Source organism: Anas platyrhynchos, chromosome 13, assembly GCF_047663525.1.
Source record: "Anas platyrhynchos isolate ZD024472 breed Pekin duck chromosome 13, IASCAAS_PekinDuck_T2T, whole genome shotgun sequence".
NCBI classification, from domain to species: domain Eukaryota; kingdom Metazoa; phylum Chordata; class Aves; order Anseriformes; family Anatidae; genus Anas; species Anas platyrhynchos.
This window is the reverse complement of record NC_092599.1, coordinates 7,455,476-7,474,772: the sequence shown is the minus strand read 5'-3', so window position 1 is coordinate 7,474,772 and position 19,297 is coordinate 7,455,476. Positions and strand designations below refer to the sequence as shown.

General features: G+C 45.5%; 1 protein-coding gene across 4 annotated transcripts in view; it reads left to right on the top strand.

The window, feature by feature from the left end:
* Positions 1–18,990, top strand: part of SYNPR (synaptoporin) — a 90,546-nt gene extending 71,556 nt beyond the window's left edge. For all 4 annotated transcript variants that reach the window (XM_027467758.3, XM_021274937.4, XM_013103144.5 and 1 more), the window contains 3 exons: positions 8,921–9,119; positions 16,240–16,431; positions 17,226–18,990. In XM_027467758.3, the coding sequence (XP_027323559.1) occupies positions 8,921–9,119; positions 16,240–16,431; positions 17,226–17,492 (658 nt within the window). In that variant the 3' untranslated portion in view covers positions 17,493–18,990. The remainder of the gene's footprint in view (positions 1–8,920; positions 9,120–16,239; positions 16,432–17,225) is intronic.
* Positions 18,991–19,297: the final 307 nt, after the last annotated feature.

Below are 19,297 nucleotides of genomic sequence, written 5' to 3'. Positions count from 1 at the left end.
GCCAGAATGTACCAGTGTTCATTTTTTTAACCCATTTGTAGTAAGCCTTGCTTCAGAATTCAATGGAAAACGTGTTCACCAAAAGATTATAAATGTCGGTCATTGCTGGGAGACAAGGGGCTGCTGACAAATAGGTCTTTAAACTTTAGTAGTCATCTGCAATGCTGGCTTCAGGCAACTATGGAAGTTTCGCCTCTCAGCAGTCTTTGTCAGCTTCTTTTAGCATTGTTTTAAAACCCTGTTGTTCTCCATGCATGTTGGTGGACACTCTGTAGAAATGACCATTGCAGAAATTACCAAAATGTCACTGACTTTGTGGAGGTGGTGTCTGCTGCAGAAAAGGGAGAATGTTGCTTCTTAAATCTTCATTGAGTTGTAGAAGCTTTTCTTTTGACACTCAAAGCAATTGGATTCTCGATGAATGTGGATGGTATTGATCTGCAGACTAGCTTACTTTGCTTTGTAGATGCTCTATTTTATGCTTAACACTGTTTTGGTGCAAGAAAAATTCTTTAATACTTTAACTGTAACTTGATCTTAAAGTGGAAGTCACTTTTGGATTTCTTAACATATGCAGCTTTTTTCCTACTTGAATTTTTAATATATATTCATGAGTAGTCTCTACAGCATTGTATGGTGATGGTGTTTTATCTGTGCCTGCCACAAAGGCTTTTTCTAAAAGTCAAGCTTTTTACGACTTCCCTTGCAGTTTTTTTTGCCTATTTTCATGCTGCCGATGCAGAAGCAACCAAAGCAGAAACCCTTTGGCTTTGCTTGGTGTTTGATCCCATACCCCAGGTGGCAGTGATCAGACAAGTCCTTCCCCTGCTCCCAAATCTGCATTTGCAGTGCAGCAGCCCTGAAGGTTTCCCCAGAACCGTAGGGTCCCTGAGAGAAGGTGCTGACTTCTACTTTGAATGAAAACGTCTTGACTGGGAGTTTTATTGGAGTCATGCTGTAAAACTCCACAGAGGACTGAATTTGATTGCTTCTAATGCCTTAGGACAATATACTTGAAGAAATTATAGTTAAAATACAAAGTTAATGTGAAAATACAATACAAAGGAATGAATGTTGCTGCACCTTCTGTAATTGCTCTCGTATTTATGTCTGCTGGTCCTGAAGCTGAAATTGCTGCTTGCAGGGTTTATAGACCTAGATTAAACTGTATGTGAACCCTGCTTCTTGCAGGGCAAAGAATTTATGGTTTGGGGTGATTCTGGCTGAACACCCAGTGATACCCATGAATTTGGATTGACTTCATGCAGAGTTTGTAGCCTGTTAGATTGTGGGAGGCAAGGTGAGATGGAGCTGGTGTAAATCTCATGAACTGTTGAGAGCAGCCATGGAGCGTGTTGGCAGGGTGCAGGAGGGGGGGCTCAGAGCTCCCACGTTGCTCCATGTGGATGCACTGCCCAGGGTCCTGGTGTGCCCCCTGCCCAGGAATGGTCTCATTAGATTCAGCTGTTGTTTTTTAAGAGTTTGCCTTACGCTTTCTTTTTCTTAAAATATAACCTTGAAAGTTGAGATCTTCACAGTTTTTTTTTCCACATGGGAGCTCTTGTTCAGCCTTGACAGGCTTGCTGCTTTGCGAGCTGGCTCCCATGGCTGGATGGGGGAGAGGGCAGCGTGGGGGGATGGATGGGCTGTGGGATCCCCCAGGTCTGCACTGTGGGACTGGGTACAGTTGGGCAGGTGCAGCAATGCTAACGTGTGCCTGTGACATTTCCAGGCCTCCTAATTTGCATTGCTCCATGGACACAGTGACATTCCTAAAGGATAATCAAGGGTTACTTTCCTTCAGAAACAGTAGCCAAGCTTCCTGGTGGCTAGGAAGCAGTTGGCCCCAAGAAAATCGCTTAGTGAAGGGAAATCCCACCAGCCTGTACCGCAAAGCCTGATCTGAGAAAGTGTTTGGGTTTGCAAAGACTGGTGGAGGATGTCTTTGACTGCTGTGCTCTGCTTGCATGGAAAGGGAAAGTGTGCCTTTCTGAGGAGAGCTGTGAAAGTCTCTCGGGAGATAAATCTGGGTCTGGATGTGGGCTTGGAATTGGGGTTGGGATCACCCACTCAGCCTTGTGAGTGCTTGCAGCAGCATGTTCTATAAAGAGCCGTTTTATTTCCTTTTTGGTGTTACGATGGATTTCCTTTTTGGTGTTACGATGGAGTACTAGGGCTTGGATCGCTGTTACGGGCGCAGTCTGGGGAGGCTCGCTGCTACGAGCAGCGTGCGGCTGGGACATCTTCCTGCAGGAGCGTGTGGCAAGGCTGTTGCTGCTCTCCAAGAACTTTGTGGACACAGCCACTGGTGGTAGCAGGCCCCACGAGAGGGCTCCCAAGCTGTGGACACCACCAGGGACAGGGCTCTGTCTTAATGAGGATGTCCTTATTCCAAAGCCTTTAGACTCCATCCTCCAAATGGTTTTATTCCTTCCCTTCCCGGAGACCTGGGCACCTTGGATGCTCCCCGTCTCTCTGTGTTAAAGAGAAGAGACAGGAGGTGGAGGATGGAGGAGGCTGGAGCAGAGGACATGCATGCCACATGGCTCTGGGCAGGCTTCATGGCTGTCCAGCTGTTTGTGGCTGTTCCATGGCTGTTGGTGTGCTGCTGGTGCTGGGGGAATTGCCACCTCTCTGTGCACACACAGTGTGGTGTTGAGACAACTGTGGCTGGCAATTTGTCCTCTTAAAAACAGTGGCCTAACAATATAGCACTGGCCACATGTTTGCACTGTGAGTGGGGACTGGGAACCTGACAAGTTAAGAAAATGAAAACACGGAGGGGGAAATATTTTCCAGTACTTTGACATAAACAAGAAGAGAACATAGTCTGGTAGGTCTTTAGGATATTCAAATGTCTGGGACGGAAGTTAGGAATAAATGTCTGCAAGATGAAGTGTGTATGTAAGTGTGAAACTACTGATGATGCTGAATAATCCTGAAGAGATTTGGGCTTTTTTTGGAGCAATTGAGAAGACAGAAATTCAAAGTGAAATGCTTTCAAACCCTCTTTGATCAGCAAACTTTTTTTTTTTCTCTAGAAAGCAAAGAAACAAAAGACCAAGCTTGGGTTGCTGAGTCAGATGGAGATATTTTTTTCCAGTTTCCAGAGAAAAATGAACTGATTTTGTAGTGATAGATGTGGTGGAAAATAGTGTCCTGAAGTCCAGCTCTGCTTCCTTAAAGAAAAGCAGCAGGGCTCCCAAGCAGCACTGCAGCTGCTCTGGAAGAAGGGTCTGAAAGCACCTCTGGACTCTGGGGAGACTAAAAGGGGGAGGCTGCTTTTGGGGGACAGATAGTGAGGTATGGACAATTGCTAGGACACCTAGGAAATATGGGTAAGCACCTCACAATTTTTGAATGGCTGTGGTATGTTCAGACAGTGCTGGGATAAGCTATGGCAGATGGGCAGTGGGAAATGTAGGGGACTGAATGCTCAAGCAAATGCTAATTCTCTTATCTCAGGGGAAAAAAAAAAAAAAGCTGTCAGTGCAGGCTAGGGAAGAAACAGTCCTGTCACTCTTAGCGAAGGGGTGGAAAACTCAGCTTTTGCCAAAACATCATAGGTGCAAAAGGGACAGGGAACGATCACCTCTGTGGTACCTGCTGTCCTGCTGCCGGGCTGAGCTCCTCACATCCCCCCAGCTGCCCAGGGGTCTATTAACACTTCAGGTATTCGACTTTGAAAGGCTGGAGAGAACTTTGGTATTAACGGCTTGAAGCAGATCAAATGTGGCATTAATGGGCCGGCTGCCTCAAAGAGAGAGTGACTTCAACAGCTCCGGGAGGCCTGGATACAAAGACTCAGAGCCCAGGGGAATTACTGGATAATGGCTATAATTGGGAAATAAAAAAAAAAAAGATGGAGAGATGGAGGACAACTGCTTAGCAGTGGCTCCCTCTGCATGTGTTCATGGTGTGTATGAGAGCTCGCAGCACGGCTTTGCAGGGTTCCACCCTACAGCAGTCTGTCCTCAGAGCAGATTTGGGGGGAGGAAGAGGAGGAGGAGGAAGGTGCAGAGCTCAGATCCAGCCACCCTCCTGAAGGCTGGAAAGAAACCTGTTTCTTGCCGTGTGGGCAGCCTTTCGGATAGCCAAGATTTAACACCAAAAATGTAGGGATGCCCAATGCCAGGGGAAATGTTCTTTGCAGTGAGGAGCAGTATGTGCACTGCTTCCTCCTTGAGGGCGTGCTGTGAAGGATGGTGTGGCTCTGGAAGAGTCAGTGGACCTTGATTTCATTAAAGAGAAGGCCTTTCCTTCTCAGGCAGATTTCTGCTTTCACCTGAGTATTAAAGGTCACTTTTAAAGTATTTTTCTTCCTGCAGGGAGCATCTCCAGGGAATGATGGGCTCTGCTGTGAGAGAAAAAGGTCCCGTTTATTAGTGTTCTTTAACTAAACCTACAGAAAATCCGCATCTGGCACTTTGAGAAGCTGCATATGTCCAGGGACTGGCTGGCTGGGGATGCTGGTGGGAAAGCACATCAGCACAGTCCTACAAAATGAGGGACCTGTGGTGTTTCTAGGGATGACTTGAAAAAATGCCTTCTCTCTGTATGCGGTGAGAGAAAAACAAAAATTCCCATCACGTTCTTGTCTTGCCAGAGCAGCTTTGTCCTCTGTGTTTCAGCCTTTCACTACTGTATTTTGAAATATCACTTATCCTTTGTTTTGGAGATTACCAGCCAAGATAAACATTTTTGCAACAAATTCCTCCGCAGGCACTACCTGCAGTAACTAATTTCCAGCGGTGTGTTTCTCCGATTGCTTTGCAGACAGTAAATACAATTGACAGTGTGACTACCAGAAATAAGTGAGGGGGAAAAGAAAGCCTGATGCAAGGATAATGGATCTTCGAGCTTTTGCAAGTGCGTGTGTGGGTGTTGCAGATTTTGTTCAAGCATGTCATAGACGGGTGTGGGGGGGTGGATTACAAGATGCTATTTTCAGAAAATAGGACAATCTGCCAAAACAGATTTTTTGTCATGTTTTTTTCACCACATCCTAGTAAAGAAATGGAGAAACACTAACCCCCATTGAGAATTTTCAGAGGCAGAACTTTATCTGTTATTTATTAATCTAGGCACTGATCAGAGCCCGGGAGAGGAAATCTCTGCCTGTTCATCAATAATACTTGAGCACGCACTTGCTGTTAATTGCATGTTCTGTTGGTTTCAAGGCTCAGCCCTGAGTGCATTGCTGAAGGACGAGATTTCCTGAAACAGAGGAGATCAGATCGCCCTGTACACACTCCTGCTTGGGCTCTTGTCCTGTGTCTGCTGGTAGAATGGGATGTGGGATGAGCTGGGCCCTTGGAGCAGTTGGCTCTGTCTGCTTTTGTGCTCCAGGATCATCAGGTGGCCTAGGCTGCTGGAGAAAGAGAGGGCCCATAATTAAAAGCAAATTGTCTTGAATATTGTACTAAGGAAGTGCAGCAAGGAAAGGCAGCTTCACATTTACATGGAGGGAGCACAACTTCTGTTCCCCACGCACATGTAGCAGCTGTAGCTTTGTTCGGCGTGCCTGGCTTCATGTATTGTTTTCGGAGTATGAGTAATTAGTGTCTGAAAACCTAACCGCTCTTTGCTGTCGGGGAACAATGTAAAAATCCTTTTTTTCCACTGTAAAACATTCCTACCCTCTTCTGATCTTGTCAAGCCAGACAATACAGCTGTCTTGTCATCATATTTCCCACGGCAGAGGAAAGTTTGCCAAGTGGTAGAAATCTCACAAGCCCTTAATTACCGTGACTTCATCAGTGCGACTCGACTGCCTTTGGTGGACTCTGCTTCAGATTCATGTGAATTGGAGGGAAAACAGACCCAGAAAGCCTGGTTATGGTGGTGCTGTTAGCAAACAGCCCCAGCGGGTGAAGGGTTGGTGTTAGTAGCGATGAGCTGCGAGGCTGCCCCTAGCAATGCCCCGCTGGATGCGGGCTGTAAGGTCACGTTCCTGAGTCACTGTTTTTATTTCTCAATTAATAACACCTAGCACAGCAAAAGCCAAAAAGCACTGTCCAGCTCAGGTGTTGAGGAACCTAGGAAGAAAGGTTTCCATGACTTTTTTCCCCTAATTAGGTAAACAGTATTATCAGTCAGTGAAAATCACTTCTGCTAATGCAGCCCAGCAGCATTGCTCAGATGTTAACAAAGTGCAAAGGATGTGATTGCAGAGAGTTGCTCTCAGGGCTCCTGATTTCCTCTAGGAAATGGAGAGGTGAAGATGAAATGCAGGGGCGGTGCTGGAGATGGAAAAGCAGCAGAAGGAAGACACTGGCCAAGGATGACTCGGAAGAAAAGGTGGGGTGGAAAGAATGAGAAATGAGAGAAGATGAAAGAAGAGTAAGTCAGAGGAAATAGGAGGCATAATGGGTAGAATCACATTGAAAGTGGGAGGCAGAGGTAGAGGCAATTAATTTTTTGAGTCATCACCAAGCAGTCCTGCCCCCAGAAAGGCTGACTCAGCAGCACTGGTGGAAAAATTCGAGCTTCCAGATCAAAGAAGACTTGATTAGTAAACCCAGACTTTTTATCACTGACCCTCCTCTGTCTTAAAGGAACTTTCAAAATGCATCTTGAAAAGCCAATGTCCTCCATCACCGCCTCAGGGCCTCCCTCACCTCCCATCCCTGCCACAGCCTCCTCTTCCCAGGTCTGTGTCATGGATTATTTTGGGGTCATTTGCACCGAGATCTCAGTTGTCTGGGCAGAGGTGTGGTGTCCCCAAGAGACACCAATTATCGCACATACTCTTAGAGGCTAGAGAAATCTAAAAAGAAAAGCTAGTGAATAAATATAACTTGTTGGAAAAGTTCTGCTGTGATCACAAGGTATCTGGTATCACTGACAGATGCTTGGCCAGAAAAGCACCGCTGGGAAGATAAGAGTAAGATGTTAACATCGTGATTCAGAACTAAGATGCAGCCCAGAAAATAGGGAATGGAAAAGGAAAGTGGTGCTGGTTCCTTCGTTGGGTTGCAGCCAGGCTGGTGGTGGTGGGCAGGATGGGGCTGTGGTGACCGAGGGCAGCCCAAGGGGCAGGGCTGGGCAGCAGCTCCTGGATAGGAATATTCCTTAAGTCATTTCACCTTTGGTGTGTGCAAAACATTGTGTTTCCAAGTGTGGTATTTCTGGACTCCAGGTCAAAAATAAAACTACCCTAAAGATCTGTTTTACTTGGTAAAATATAGTCAGAGTTGCCTTGTTCCCCCAGAGCAGTAGGATTGTATTTAACGTAGCTCAGCCTGGTTCTGTGGTGTTTGTGACAGTAACTTGAGGGCCAGAGCAATTCTCCAAAGTCTCTTTGCGGTGTGAGGTGGTAACACAGCACCGTGTGGCTCCATCAGCATGGCACGGCCTGGCCTTCCCACATCACATCATGCATTTCAAGCCTTTCTGTAGTCCTGGCCATGGTTGAAATGAAGCCACTTTCTCTCCAGGCTGCAGAATGGGCATGGCAGGCACTAGGAAACCTTCCTTTTACTCTTCTCCGTGTTTAGGAAAGGGCAATAAGACCTAATAAACTGTGCGTGCACTGATGCCACAAAGCTTTGCAGCCACGTCAGGAAGCTGTCGGCTGTGTTTGCAGACATCAGTCTCACATGTGCAGCTCTCATCAGACTTGGCTGCATTCACAGGGAAGATGAGGCAGCCACTGCTTGTTTCCGTGATCTAGGCACACGTTTCGTGCTTCCACGCCATGCTACTACAGCGACAGGAGCTCGGGGAGGGAAGTGCCCGAGGCAGATAACTGGCGTTATGCATCAGCCACTGATGAAAAGGTTCTGCCTACACATTTGGATACATTTAGTTCGGACCAGGAAATAAAAGCCATGCAATCCTCCCATGTCCATTAATCCATCCTCAGTGATTCCTGCCGTGGGTTCTTTGTTTTCCCCTAGGGACCAAACTTTTTATTTAGTCATACATTCACAGCTGCTGCCGCCGGTGGCTCGCTGCTGCGCACATTAATTGCCCTTGAGCAGGAGAATGTCTCCCAAAAGGCCTCATCCTTTCTCAGCACCAGATCATAACTTCTTTAATCGCTGATGTTGACTTTCTGCTGGCTTTGTCCCTTCTGCTCTCCCAGCTCAGAGCAGAACTGCAAGATCCCTCATCAGGCCCCATGTCCCCACTGATGCTAATCTGGGACATGCCGTGGTACCAGGCAAAGCACACACTCACGTACACCCAAGGGACCCCATTTCTCTTTCTGAATCAGAAATTAGAATTATTAGAGCAAAGAAGGCTCTGGCAGGAGCTGTCAGACACCCACAAATCTATTAGCTTGGTGGCTGATTGCGAACGGTGTGTGAGCACAAGCTTTGATTGCTAAAACCAAGGCATGCAGGCTGTTTCTTTGACTTGAGTTGTGTATTTTTGCTGCAGCTCGGCTTTAAAAACCTTCAGCATAGAGGGCTCTGTACAGCTCACAGCCCCATGACCCAACAGCTACTGGTAGCTGTGCATTAAACTGTTTTACACGAGTTTTGAGATTCCAAAAGTAGGTATCGCATGCTACTGATAGAGAAGATAAGACCTGTTCTCTTTTTCCTTGACTGTAAGAATTCAAGACTCAAATGACTTCTCGTGTCACCCTTTTTCAGTTGTTGCCATGGCAAAGCCCCAGAGCAGGTGAGTTGTACCAAACCACTGGAACAGCAACTTTTCTCTCAGATTGATTAAAAGTCTGATGAAAACATGTGTGCAGGTTCTGGGTCTCACCCAGAAGCAACCTCACGTGTATGAGCAGCCCCGAAGAGCACAGCCCACGAGACTGCTCTCGGGGCCAGTTATTCAAGCAGGAGATCCATGCGCATCAGGAATGAGACAGGGAAACGGCAAATATCAATGTATTTTTATTCAGATAATGGTTCTCTATTTCTGTGCTTCACCTGCTGCTCTTTGGAATATTTTCCAGGTTGCATCAAGTGAATTTTGATGCTCCCACTTGTGAAGGGAAGCGCCGAGAAAAGCTCTCCTTGATAGGGGACTTCTCCTCTTCTGCGGAGTTCTTCGTCACCATCGCGGTCTTTGCCTTCCTCTACTCGCTGGCTGCCACCGTGGTTTACATCTTCTTCCAGAACAAGTACCGTGAAAACAACAGGGGACCTCTAATTGTAAGTGTGCAATTACTGCTGGGTGCGGCTGATTGACTTTTCTTTGAAGAATTACATGGTTGTTTTTCCAGAATTACCACAAGCACCCAGCGCATTTGTCTCAGTGCTGGTTTAGGAGCTTCCTCACCTTCCAGTTATCACTATATGCACCCATCAAGCTGTGCCTGTTTGTGCCTTTATTTTTGTTTTTACTGATTCTGAAAGGGTCATAACAAGAAACAAGTGTAGTATTCATTTTCTTATAAATCAAGGCTGTAAAACCCATGACAGCTATTTTGTTCGAGATCTCCCTTACCTTTTAATCCATCGTGACCTGTGACAGACCCCTTGGTCTTGCTTGTGCACCAATCCTCAGCTGCATGAAGTTTGGCCAGGTCCCTGCATCCACAGGTTTTAGGGGCACGTCACACTGCTAGAGGGAATGCTCTCCTCGACCATGAGAATAAGGTTACACTAAAGGAAAGGAAATACCTTGCTAGAGCATTGGTGTGAAGAGAGCAATTCAAACGGAAAGTGAATTTTTAGTCAAGACTTGGCTAAGGAAAAAGTTGATTCTCTATTTCAGAAAATATGAAGTTTAACACTCCCAGAAACGAGGCATTTGGGTGAGACCTGTTTCTCAAATGACTGAAAGCCACCAAAAAATAACATCAGAAAAACATAATAGGAAGGAAAATAAATCACCAACTCAAAAAGTCTGTACCTGATAAAGGAAATAGCTCCAGTAACAGCAGGTGGAAGATAAAACTGTAGGAAGGTAATCTTGGCAGTTTTGAGAGATTTTCCTGCTGCAAGAAAATGTGAGTAATTTAAGGTTGCATCCTTTGAAACTGATGAATTGATACAGAAGTAAAGGTTCTCAGTCTGCATTAAAGGGAATGAAGCCTCTTCCTTTGGAAGTCTTTGGGACTTTCCCTCTCACCCTGAAGAATTAAGGAGGAAGGAAGGGAAATCATCACAGTAAAAGGAGAGGTAAACTGGGCAAGATGAAGCGGTCCCTATAGAAACAGTAAATAAATAGTGCCTTGCTTTGCTTGATTCAGTATCTCATTTCAAACTGCCTCATCAAGGGATTAGTTGCAGAGATCTGCCATTTTAACTTTCTTGTGGAAAATAATTCTTTTTTTCTGACCAACCAAGCTATCCTGCATAATAGAAAAAGGAACAAGATAAATAACACTAATATGTCAGCTTATGATGTTGCCATTTGCCATTGTCTAGGACTTTCCTGTCACAGCTGCTGCAGCCATGTTTGTCACAGGATGCACGCTGCAATCCGCTACAGCATCAGCGTGGCATTGATTTAATTTGTTCTGTGTAATGGATTGTAATTGAATCTACAGGTTAAATTTAACTGGTGTCTGTTACCAAAGCCGCTGTTTGCAGTTTTCCAGTCTTTAAACCAAGCCTAAGTGACCTTATTTGTTCTGAATATAAAGATGCTTCTGTGCCCTACAGCAAAAGCAGCTCCTGCTCGGGCAGGAGCCAGGCTAAGAGGTGCTGAGCAGTGGCTTAGGGTTATGTCCAGTCACTCCTGCCAGGAGGGGAGTCCCATGTGCTCCAGCATCTCCTCTGTGCTGCCAGTTTTGGTTTGTTTTACAAATAAACAAACAAAAACTCTTCACCTGGACCACATCCCCAGTGGTCTCCTCAGAGGCTGCCCACTGCAGTGGTTGCATACATCTGCAGCCTGCCTGGGGCAAGGAGTAGGTCCTGTGCAGTGGAGATTTAAGGAAAATTCAGGGCCTAAAGCAGAGAAAAAACAGCTTTAGCCGGAAGGGATTCAAGAGCGAAGGGACACTCAGAGTGCAAGCCAGCTCCCCAGGGCTGCAGGGCTCACTTGAGGGATGTAATGTGTTGTGCAAGGGAGGCAGGCGATGCATCTCCCAGCTCTGGGAAGATGCCACCCTGCAGTGAAGCACCCATGAGATCACACCTGTAACAAATCAGATCTTTGATAGAGATTGTTCCTGCCAAAGACAATCTCTGCGTAGATCTGGGTTACTTTGTGCATGCCTGAGCCACACTAGCAGTCACCCAGCGCATCAGCAAGGGAGGCAGAGCCGTCCTCTCGTCTCTCCTAAGTAGAGCAGATCAGTGGGTCAGGCACTGCTGCCAGGCTACCAGGTTTTTGTCTCTTAGTGATGAGCTTGGGGATGGTTTTGTCTGTCCTTGCTTCTGCTGCAGAGCCTGATCGCAATTTTGTATTTAAAACCCTTCCCATTTTAGGCCTTCTACTTCCTCTTGGCTTAGTAGCTGCTCAGTCTGGGGTGGCATCTGCCTTTCGGCTGCGCCCTTTCAGAGCTGGCTGCCTTTCTTCCTGAAGACTTCTTAGGATTTGAAAAATAAGTATGATAGAAGTAGAGAGAGGAAAAAAAAACAAAATCAAAAATCCCTTGCACAGGCAGTAAAGCACTATCAATGCATCCCAAATTGCAGCAGGCCTGACTGAATGCAGACCATATGACTGTAAAGAATTAAATGACCGCTTGGTCACAGGAAACTCATGGAGAGAATTTCAGTCACAAATGTTTTACATTCACCTTGCTCACACAAATACAGGGAAAAGCAACTGCCTGTGCTGAGAGCTCAGCTGAGCATCACTTTAACTGTGGAAAAAATATTTTAATGTTCAGAGAGGAGTGAGACATCACGGCAGGGAAATATTCCCAGTACTTGGAGCTGCTAGCTCCTCCTGTGGCTGTCAGGACGCACTGTGCAGTGAGCAACAGTTGCAGATAACGTGTGTACCCTCATCTTGCCTTGCAGCCTCCACAGAGGGACAATTTGGGTGGCTTCATCCTGGATAGATAAATCTGAGAGAAGACCTTGGATTGCCAATTCCTAAAGGAATGAGCAGAGTTTACCTGGGATTAAAGTTGCAGAGGGAAAACAGAGTTGTGTGTACGTGTATATCTCTTGATTAGCATCCAATCAACTGATACAAAAGCGTAAAGTGATTTAGTCAAAAAAGTGACTGACATAACCCTGGAAAGAGATATTTCATTTTTGTAGTGATTATTTGATAATCTCATTATTGCAGTGCATAAAGATGCTTACAGGTAAGGAGATGAGGTCGTTCGCATCTGGAGTCCCGTGAATAATCACATTAAGCAGAAAGCCATTTGGTTCTTTACGTATGTTGTGGACCAAGTGAGTAAAGTATACTGCTAATTCTCTCTTTGGAGGTGTCTTTGGTTAAACATGTTTAATTTCCTCTGCTTTGCCCTGCCTTCTAGAAAATAAATAGGCAAAGAATAGAGGGCCGCCTGTAAAAACAAAGACTGATTTCTTTTTAGTAATGTACAAAACAACAGCAACAAAACCAACAAAAATGTGAATAACCTGAATAGTTCTTTGCATTTCAAAGAGCTGTGTCAGCCCACTTCTGTCATCTCTTTCTCGAAGCTCTGTGACCTTGCTGCAACCACTGGTGCCTCCCAAAGAGCCCTGCGTGTCTCTGCTGTCAGAGAGCTCCCAGGGCTGCAGATTGCAGCACGAAGCGTGTAACTGGCTCAAAGCTGGGTTCTGCAGGAAACCCAGGGTGGGACTTTGTGCAGACCAAGGGGCAAACATAGAGCAAGGGGAGCCCAATGCTCTGCCCCGGGATGCAGCAGCGTGCACCTCGCCTGTGAGCTCAGAAGCTCCTTGGGGAGATGCACAAGTGACATTGGAAAAGATGAAGCAGGTTGTGCTACCAAAAAAGAGCTATATTGTAAGAAGGTGTTTGTCACCTGCAGCTACTGGCTGCTTTCCCAGGCTGGGGCTCTCGTGGAGGGGGTTGGTGGGGTGGTTCCTGTGTGACCGTGAAAGCCAGGCTTTGGAGTGGTTTGTCCTGCCTGGTACCATGCTGGCCGGGGCAGCAGGGAAAGCAGGGACATGCATTACAGCTCCCTGGGGATTGCTGAAAGTGCTGAGATGCTCAGAGCAGGGAAAGGCACCTGCTGCTTCATGGAGCAGTGCCTTCTGCAGGCGGGTTTGGCTGGCTGAGGGCATGCAGGGTGCTGGGGTTCTGGATCCACTTCTCACTGCTGCCCCAAAGTCAGGAAATTGGCAAAAGTTGGTGGCTTGATAGCAAAGAGAAACGTTTTGATTACCACGAGAGGAAAAGGCACATTGACAGTTCTATTCTAAATCATATAATAGATAAAATTGTCCCAATTAGGCATTTTTGGCAAAGTTGGTAATAGGAAGTTTCAATGTGAATAAGGCAGCAAGATTTTTTTCTTGTTGTGCATACTTGAAGCTCTTAAAAATTCCCTCCTTGGATATTCTGCATATTTTAAATCTTGTTTTCTGCTTTCTCCTACATGTTCCTATTTTGCTTTCTTCCCAAAGGCACCTGTAGGCAGACCAAAGTATCTCAGCTGAGATCTGAAAAAGAAACTTCACAATTAGAAGTATAGAGTAACCATACCACAATACACACCAAAGAGATCTGTAGGCATCGTTTCAAGACAACAACTACAAAAATTACTTTGTTCCAAAGGAGGGAAAAAAAAAAAAAAAACATGCTATGGGGATATTAAACATTCAAATGCTAGATTTGTTTTAGTATGCAGGCACTCTGGCTTTAATTACCAAGGAGAAATTCCCCAGATAAACATTAAGCCACAGAACAGCTTAGCTTGAAATTCACTTTTATTTTCAGCATGTCATTATCTTGTAACTCTGTTCCACCCAGAGCTGTGAAAATGTTCAGCCAGGAATCCAAACCCACTTGAAAACAAGAAAGGTTCAAGTCCCAGCCAAAGCTTGAAGGTTAGCAAAGATTCAAAATAAATAGGGAAGACACAAGTTTGCTCTTGTCATATATTTTGTTCCTTGCACAGTGCGGAAGAGATGCAGCAAATTCTCCACAAATTCTCCAGTCACAGAATCGTGGAAGGGTTTGGGTCGGAAGGGGCTTTAAAGACCACCAAATTCCAACCTCTCTGCCCCACTTGGAGCAGAAAGGCTTGTGTTTGTGGCTGAAGACCACCCTGGCTTTAGTCCCTGCAGTTTTTAAAGTGGTGTGAATCCTTCAGACTGCAGCACCGAGGTCAGTGTGTGCTACATGAAATGCTGGAGCAGCTCACAAGTGATGCTCGTGAGCAGGATGGGTCCAGCCAAGAGCCTGACGGCGTGAGCTGGAGAGAGGGTCTGAACCCCTCTGCTGTAGGTACTTGCCTGGAGAGCTTTGCTCAGTTTAAAACTTTCCTGTTTTGTGCAAGTTTCATCTTCCGTGTTACATTAGTTTTGGTCTAATTGTCTCTCCCTTGAATTTCTACCTACTGTTTATTTTATTGTTAAGGCACTGATTCCAGAGCTTTATTTCACTTGGAAAGCATAACAGCGTGGTGATGTTGGGAGATAATTCATTATTGTTTAAGAAAAATATTCCCCAAACCCCTTGTACATCCTAGTCTATTGGGTTGATGGAAGCCAATATGTGGGCTTGGCAGCCAGGTACGTAACGCGTCAAGCCTCATTGCAAGAAAAAAGCATATACCATCATAATTCATAGCTTAGCAAGTATTTGGCATTTCTACCAGCTGGAATTTTTAGGAAAATATTTTAAATTGAGCTGTTGCCTCTAGGAAATCCATTTCTCATTCTGTTAGTGCGAGGACACAAAGCGTACGATAATTTTTCTTGCTGGAAATCTCCCTGAGAAGAGAACACACCGTGGGCTACGTGCCTCTGCCTACACCGGGTCCTGCTGGGCGCTAAGATAGTCGTCAGCTCCCAGCCTTCGCAGCACGCCCTCCCAGAGGGCCTGTTTGGGCAGCACCAAGGGAGGTCGGAGGAACTCAAAGCGCTGTGGCAGACACAGGCCTGCAGAGAATAAGTTGTGGCACTGTTTAAAAAAAGGATGTATCCTTTGGGAAGCATCCAAGCACGCTTAATTTAATCCCATCTGCGTGAGCGGAGCAGTCCTTTGTTCAGGGCTCACTCGAGTGGCTGGTTCATCTCCTGCTGCCTCTCCCATCGCAGAGGCTCGCGTCCACATTTCGTGCCATGGAGAGCCCAATCCCCAGGGTGTCTGTAGACAAGGAGACTGATTTTTCCCAGAGGATCCCTTATTTCTTTGGATACAGACCCTTAATGCCGTGTTCTTACCAACCGTTTTCTCCTCCTTTCTCGCACACCTTTACTTTGTAGGGGGAAAGGGGAAGCAGCCCCCACCAAGCTGGGGTATCGAGCCGCAGCAATGCAGTCAGCGGTATGTTAGACTTTGGCACCTCCACCATCTGCTGTGGGCTGACAGATGGGATGAGAGATGACAGCAGAAAGGCTCTTCTGTTTTAGCAAGACACAAGAAAGCTTGAAAAATCACACCTCCTCCCCCTTCTCCCCCCAAACCCACACAGCAACAGTGTCACTTGGCCACTTGTTCTGGCCAAGACAAGGAGAAGTTTATGCCTGTGCGTGCTCCTGAGAGCCTTTCGAGGGAAAAGTGAGCAGAGTGGTTCAGAGCAGAGCTGCTGGGAGTCGCTGCAGCCTGGAGGCACCGCCGCACCTTCTCCCCTCTTCTCTCATCGATGGGGATTAGGAGCAAAAGCGCTGCTGGGACAGGGGAGCTGAGCAGTCTCTGTGCTTGGCAAGGCTTTCTGTTTATTTGTTTGCTCGTCATAATTAGCGGCTGCACAGTTCATGCAACAGGGACATTTGGCCTTACCTGTAGCTGGTGAGAAAGCTCCTCATCTGGTAGCTGAGGATTAGCCAGTTCCAGGTTCTGCCTCAGATGCTGCCGCCGGTGGAAACAATTCCCATTGGAAACCCACAGCCCTCAGGAGAGCCAAGCTCCTTCCTTGGCATCTGAATTTTTGAATTGCACCAGACATCCCAAACAGACAGATTCCCAAGGCAGCTCAGCACCCTGCATATTGTCCATGTGCTTGTAAAGCTGCCCTCTGGCTGGAGATGTTGATGGCAGCCGCAGGGCACATCAAGTTCTTCTGAAAATTAGTGCTGTAGGCGATGACAGTAATCATGACCTGCTGCAAAATAACAAGCTCTTATTTGTTTATTTCTCTCTCCTCGGATGCAAGCTTTCAGTTTTCTGGTGATTTTTTAACATTATTTTTCTTCTCAATGGACACACCAGTATAATGCTCCCAACTGATTTGTCTTTTAGGATTTCATTGTGACAGTGGTCTTCTCATTCTTGTGGCTAGTGGGCTCATCTGCTTGGGCTAAAGGACTGTCAGATGTAAAGATTGCGACCGACCCAGACGAGGTGCTATTACTGATGTCAGCCTGCAAACAGCAATCCAACAAATGCTTGCCTGTTCGCAGTCCTGTTATGTCGAGCCTGAACACTTCGGTTGTAAGTGAATTTGATTGTTTTCACCATTACCTTGCAAATGTACTTTCATCTCTTTCACCCGTGTGTTGATCCAAATTAGCTAATGTAAACCTGTTAGCTGAAATGCCATCAATGGAAATAGGAGCTTGCCGCAGGGAAAGGCAGAGCCTGACTCAGAGCAGGTGCTGTGGAGCAGCAGTGGGATGGGTGTGAAGGGCAGGAGCTTGGAGGAAGCAACGTGCCTTTCCAAGCAAGTCCATCAGCCTGCTTGCTTGTAAGCTGCCCAGCTTTAATGCTTTGGAAAAGAAGTCTGTGCTGTACTTAAGGAAGGAAAGGTTTTGTGCCTGACAGATTCCTTTAAAAATCCTCAAAAAAGAGCAGTATAAATCAGTCTCTGTGTTTAAATGGCATGTTTAAATGTCATTTCAGTACTTAGAAAATGTTTGAAGAACAAAATAAATTATTTAAAGTCAGCTGAGCAATTAATTTCTCTCTTTTAAAAATATTTCCTTCCCATTTTATCTTTCCAATGTTTCTTTAAACTAAATTATGTTCTCAAACAACAAAAAATTAGCTGAAAATGCCAACCTTGTTCTAAAACAGCAGGGGAAACGCACTTAACCTAGCGAGCTAGAGCTAAGGGAGGTGAATTTAGGTGTTTGCTCCACAGCTGAGGAACCTTTCTGGCAGATTTGGGGAGAAGGACTGACTGGGAGCAGCCCTGCCTTCTCCAAGGACCACGCAGGGTCCCAACCATCAGGCTGGGCGGTGACACCACAGCTGTGGGGTGACGAGATCCTTTTCTCTCCATCCAGGTCTTTGGATTCTTGAACTTTATCCTGTGGGCAGGCAACATTTGGTTTGTGTTTAAGGAGACGGGCTGGCATTCCTCGGGCCAGCGGCACCCTCCAGACACCATGGAGAAGCAGTCCAGCAGCTACAACCAGGGTGGCTACAACCAAGACAGCTACGGGCCGGCCGGGGGCTACAACCAGCCGGGCTCCTACGGGCAGGTGGGTGACTACGGCCAGCCCCAGAGCTACGGCCAGAGCGGGCCAACCTCCTTCGCTAATCAAATCTAAGGTTTCACGCAGCACAAGCTCTTACATCCCTCACACACAGAGCGTTTAGCAGATCTCGAGTTTCAGCGGCACCAGGTTTTTAAGGGTTTCACACAAATTAATACTACAACACAGTGTTCAATGTCGATTGAAGATCTTGCCCTACCTTCTGAGGTGGATGGGAGGTGGCCCGTGGCTGGGGCTGGCATTTTTAGCCCCTGACTAATGTCAGGAGTTGCACATTGCAGGTGGTGACCTGGAGTCCGTGTTCTAGTATGTTCTGTAGAGATAACTTTATGGTAGTTTTGTATGTGTTGAGATGGTAGAAGCATTTTGTAGCCACAAGTCTGTAGTATTTAATATGCATAATATAACTGAATTTCCTTCTGCATTTTGGTGACAAACAGAAGTGTTTTACTGTTATTTCTACTGATTATTCTGTATATCCATGCATGTAACATTTTCAAAACTGCCTGTCTGTGACTCTTTGGAGCATTTGTTTTGATTATATCTTCCGTTTCTTAAGGTTTTACTATTATTTCAATTAACCAAGTCATCTGTAATTTAGTGCATGGATAAGCAGTTTCATACTACCAAATGTCTGGACTGTGAAAATGGAACTTCTCAATTTCTGCCACTACACTTTGTTAAATGTCCGTTTAAAAGAAGTATGCATCTTTTATATATTTTGCAGAGTTGAATATATGGCTTACCCAAGTTCTGAATGCTTTGTAACAAAAATGTTTTTCCTTGAAATGGCATTCAGTAGTATATATGGTACCTAACCAATGTTTATTCCATTTAACTGAGCTAAGTATTCATTCTATAAATCACTATTTCTATGGATGTTTTGTGGATCTTTTAATGTGAGCTGTGGAGAATAAGGACCAAGTAACTGTGTTATATGTTTACAAAGGTATTTATTTAACTAAGATAACAGAGGTGCAGATATCAGTATACAAAACCACCTGAAGATGCCCTGTTGCTCAGTACAGCAAAACATGAAAAATGCATGTACTGTTGTGACTTCACAAAGCATAAATATTCCTCTCTACCCTCTTCTCATAAGACAGTCTTTCTATCCTTGCTGTTCAAAGATTGTTAGATATCCCTCTGTTCTGTTGCTGCTCTGAGCGCTAGCTTGGTGCCACTGGAGAATGTAACTGGATTGACCAAATAACCCAAGTTCAGAGGAACTCACCCGAAAATAGCCAGAGCCAGGTTCTTAGCCAGTTCTGATTTCTCCCTGGAAAATTCAGCCTGTCCTCACTATGGTATATGGGATGCATTGACAGAAATTAAAGCCTGAAGCACAATGTACTAATCCAAACTGATCATCTGCATTTCTAAATAAAAGTGTATCAGTATATAATCTTATTGTATGAGCTGTAATGTTGAAAGCATATTAGCTTAAAACAGCTTAGTTTCTTCTATGATTGTTGTAACCAGTTTATGGCTACTCGGTGGATGAATCTATATTGTGATATCTATTTGACCCTAATAAAGTTATTGCATACAATGCATGTTTTCAGAGTATGATAATATTAAAATGTCACTGCAAAATAACTAAGAAGATGGATAGAATATTATCTCTGTGCTTGACCTTATTGGTCATATTCTCACTGTTTTCCAACACCTTTATGAGGTTTGTTTTAATGTTTAGTGGAGTACAACACTTCTACAGATGCTTGTCATTAAAGGTCACTATCACAAGTTTAAACAAAAATTAAACTGCAATTTAATATCTGCCCACCTCTATGCCTCTCTTTCCATCCGTCAGTAGGACTAGCCCTGTGCCGTGCTAACTGCACCAGTTCTGTGGATTG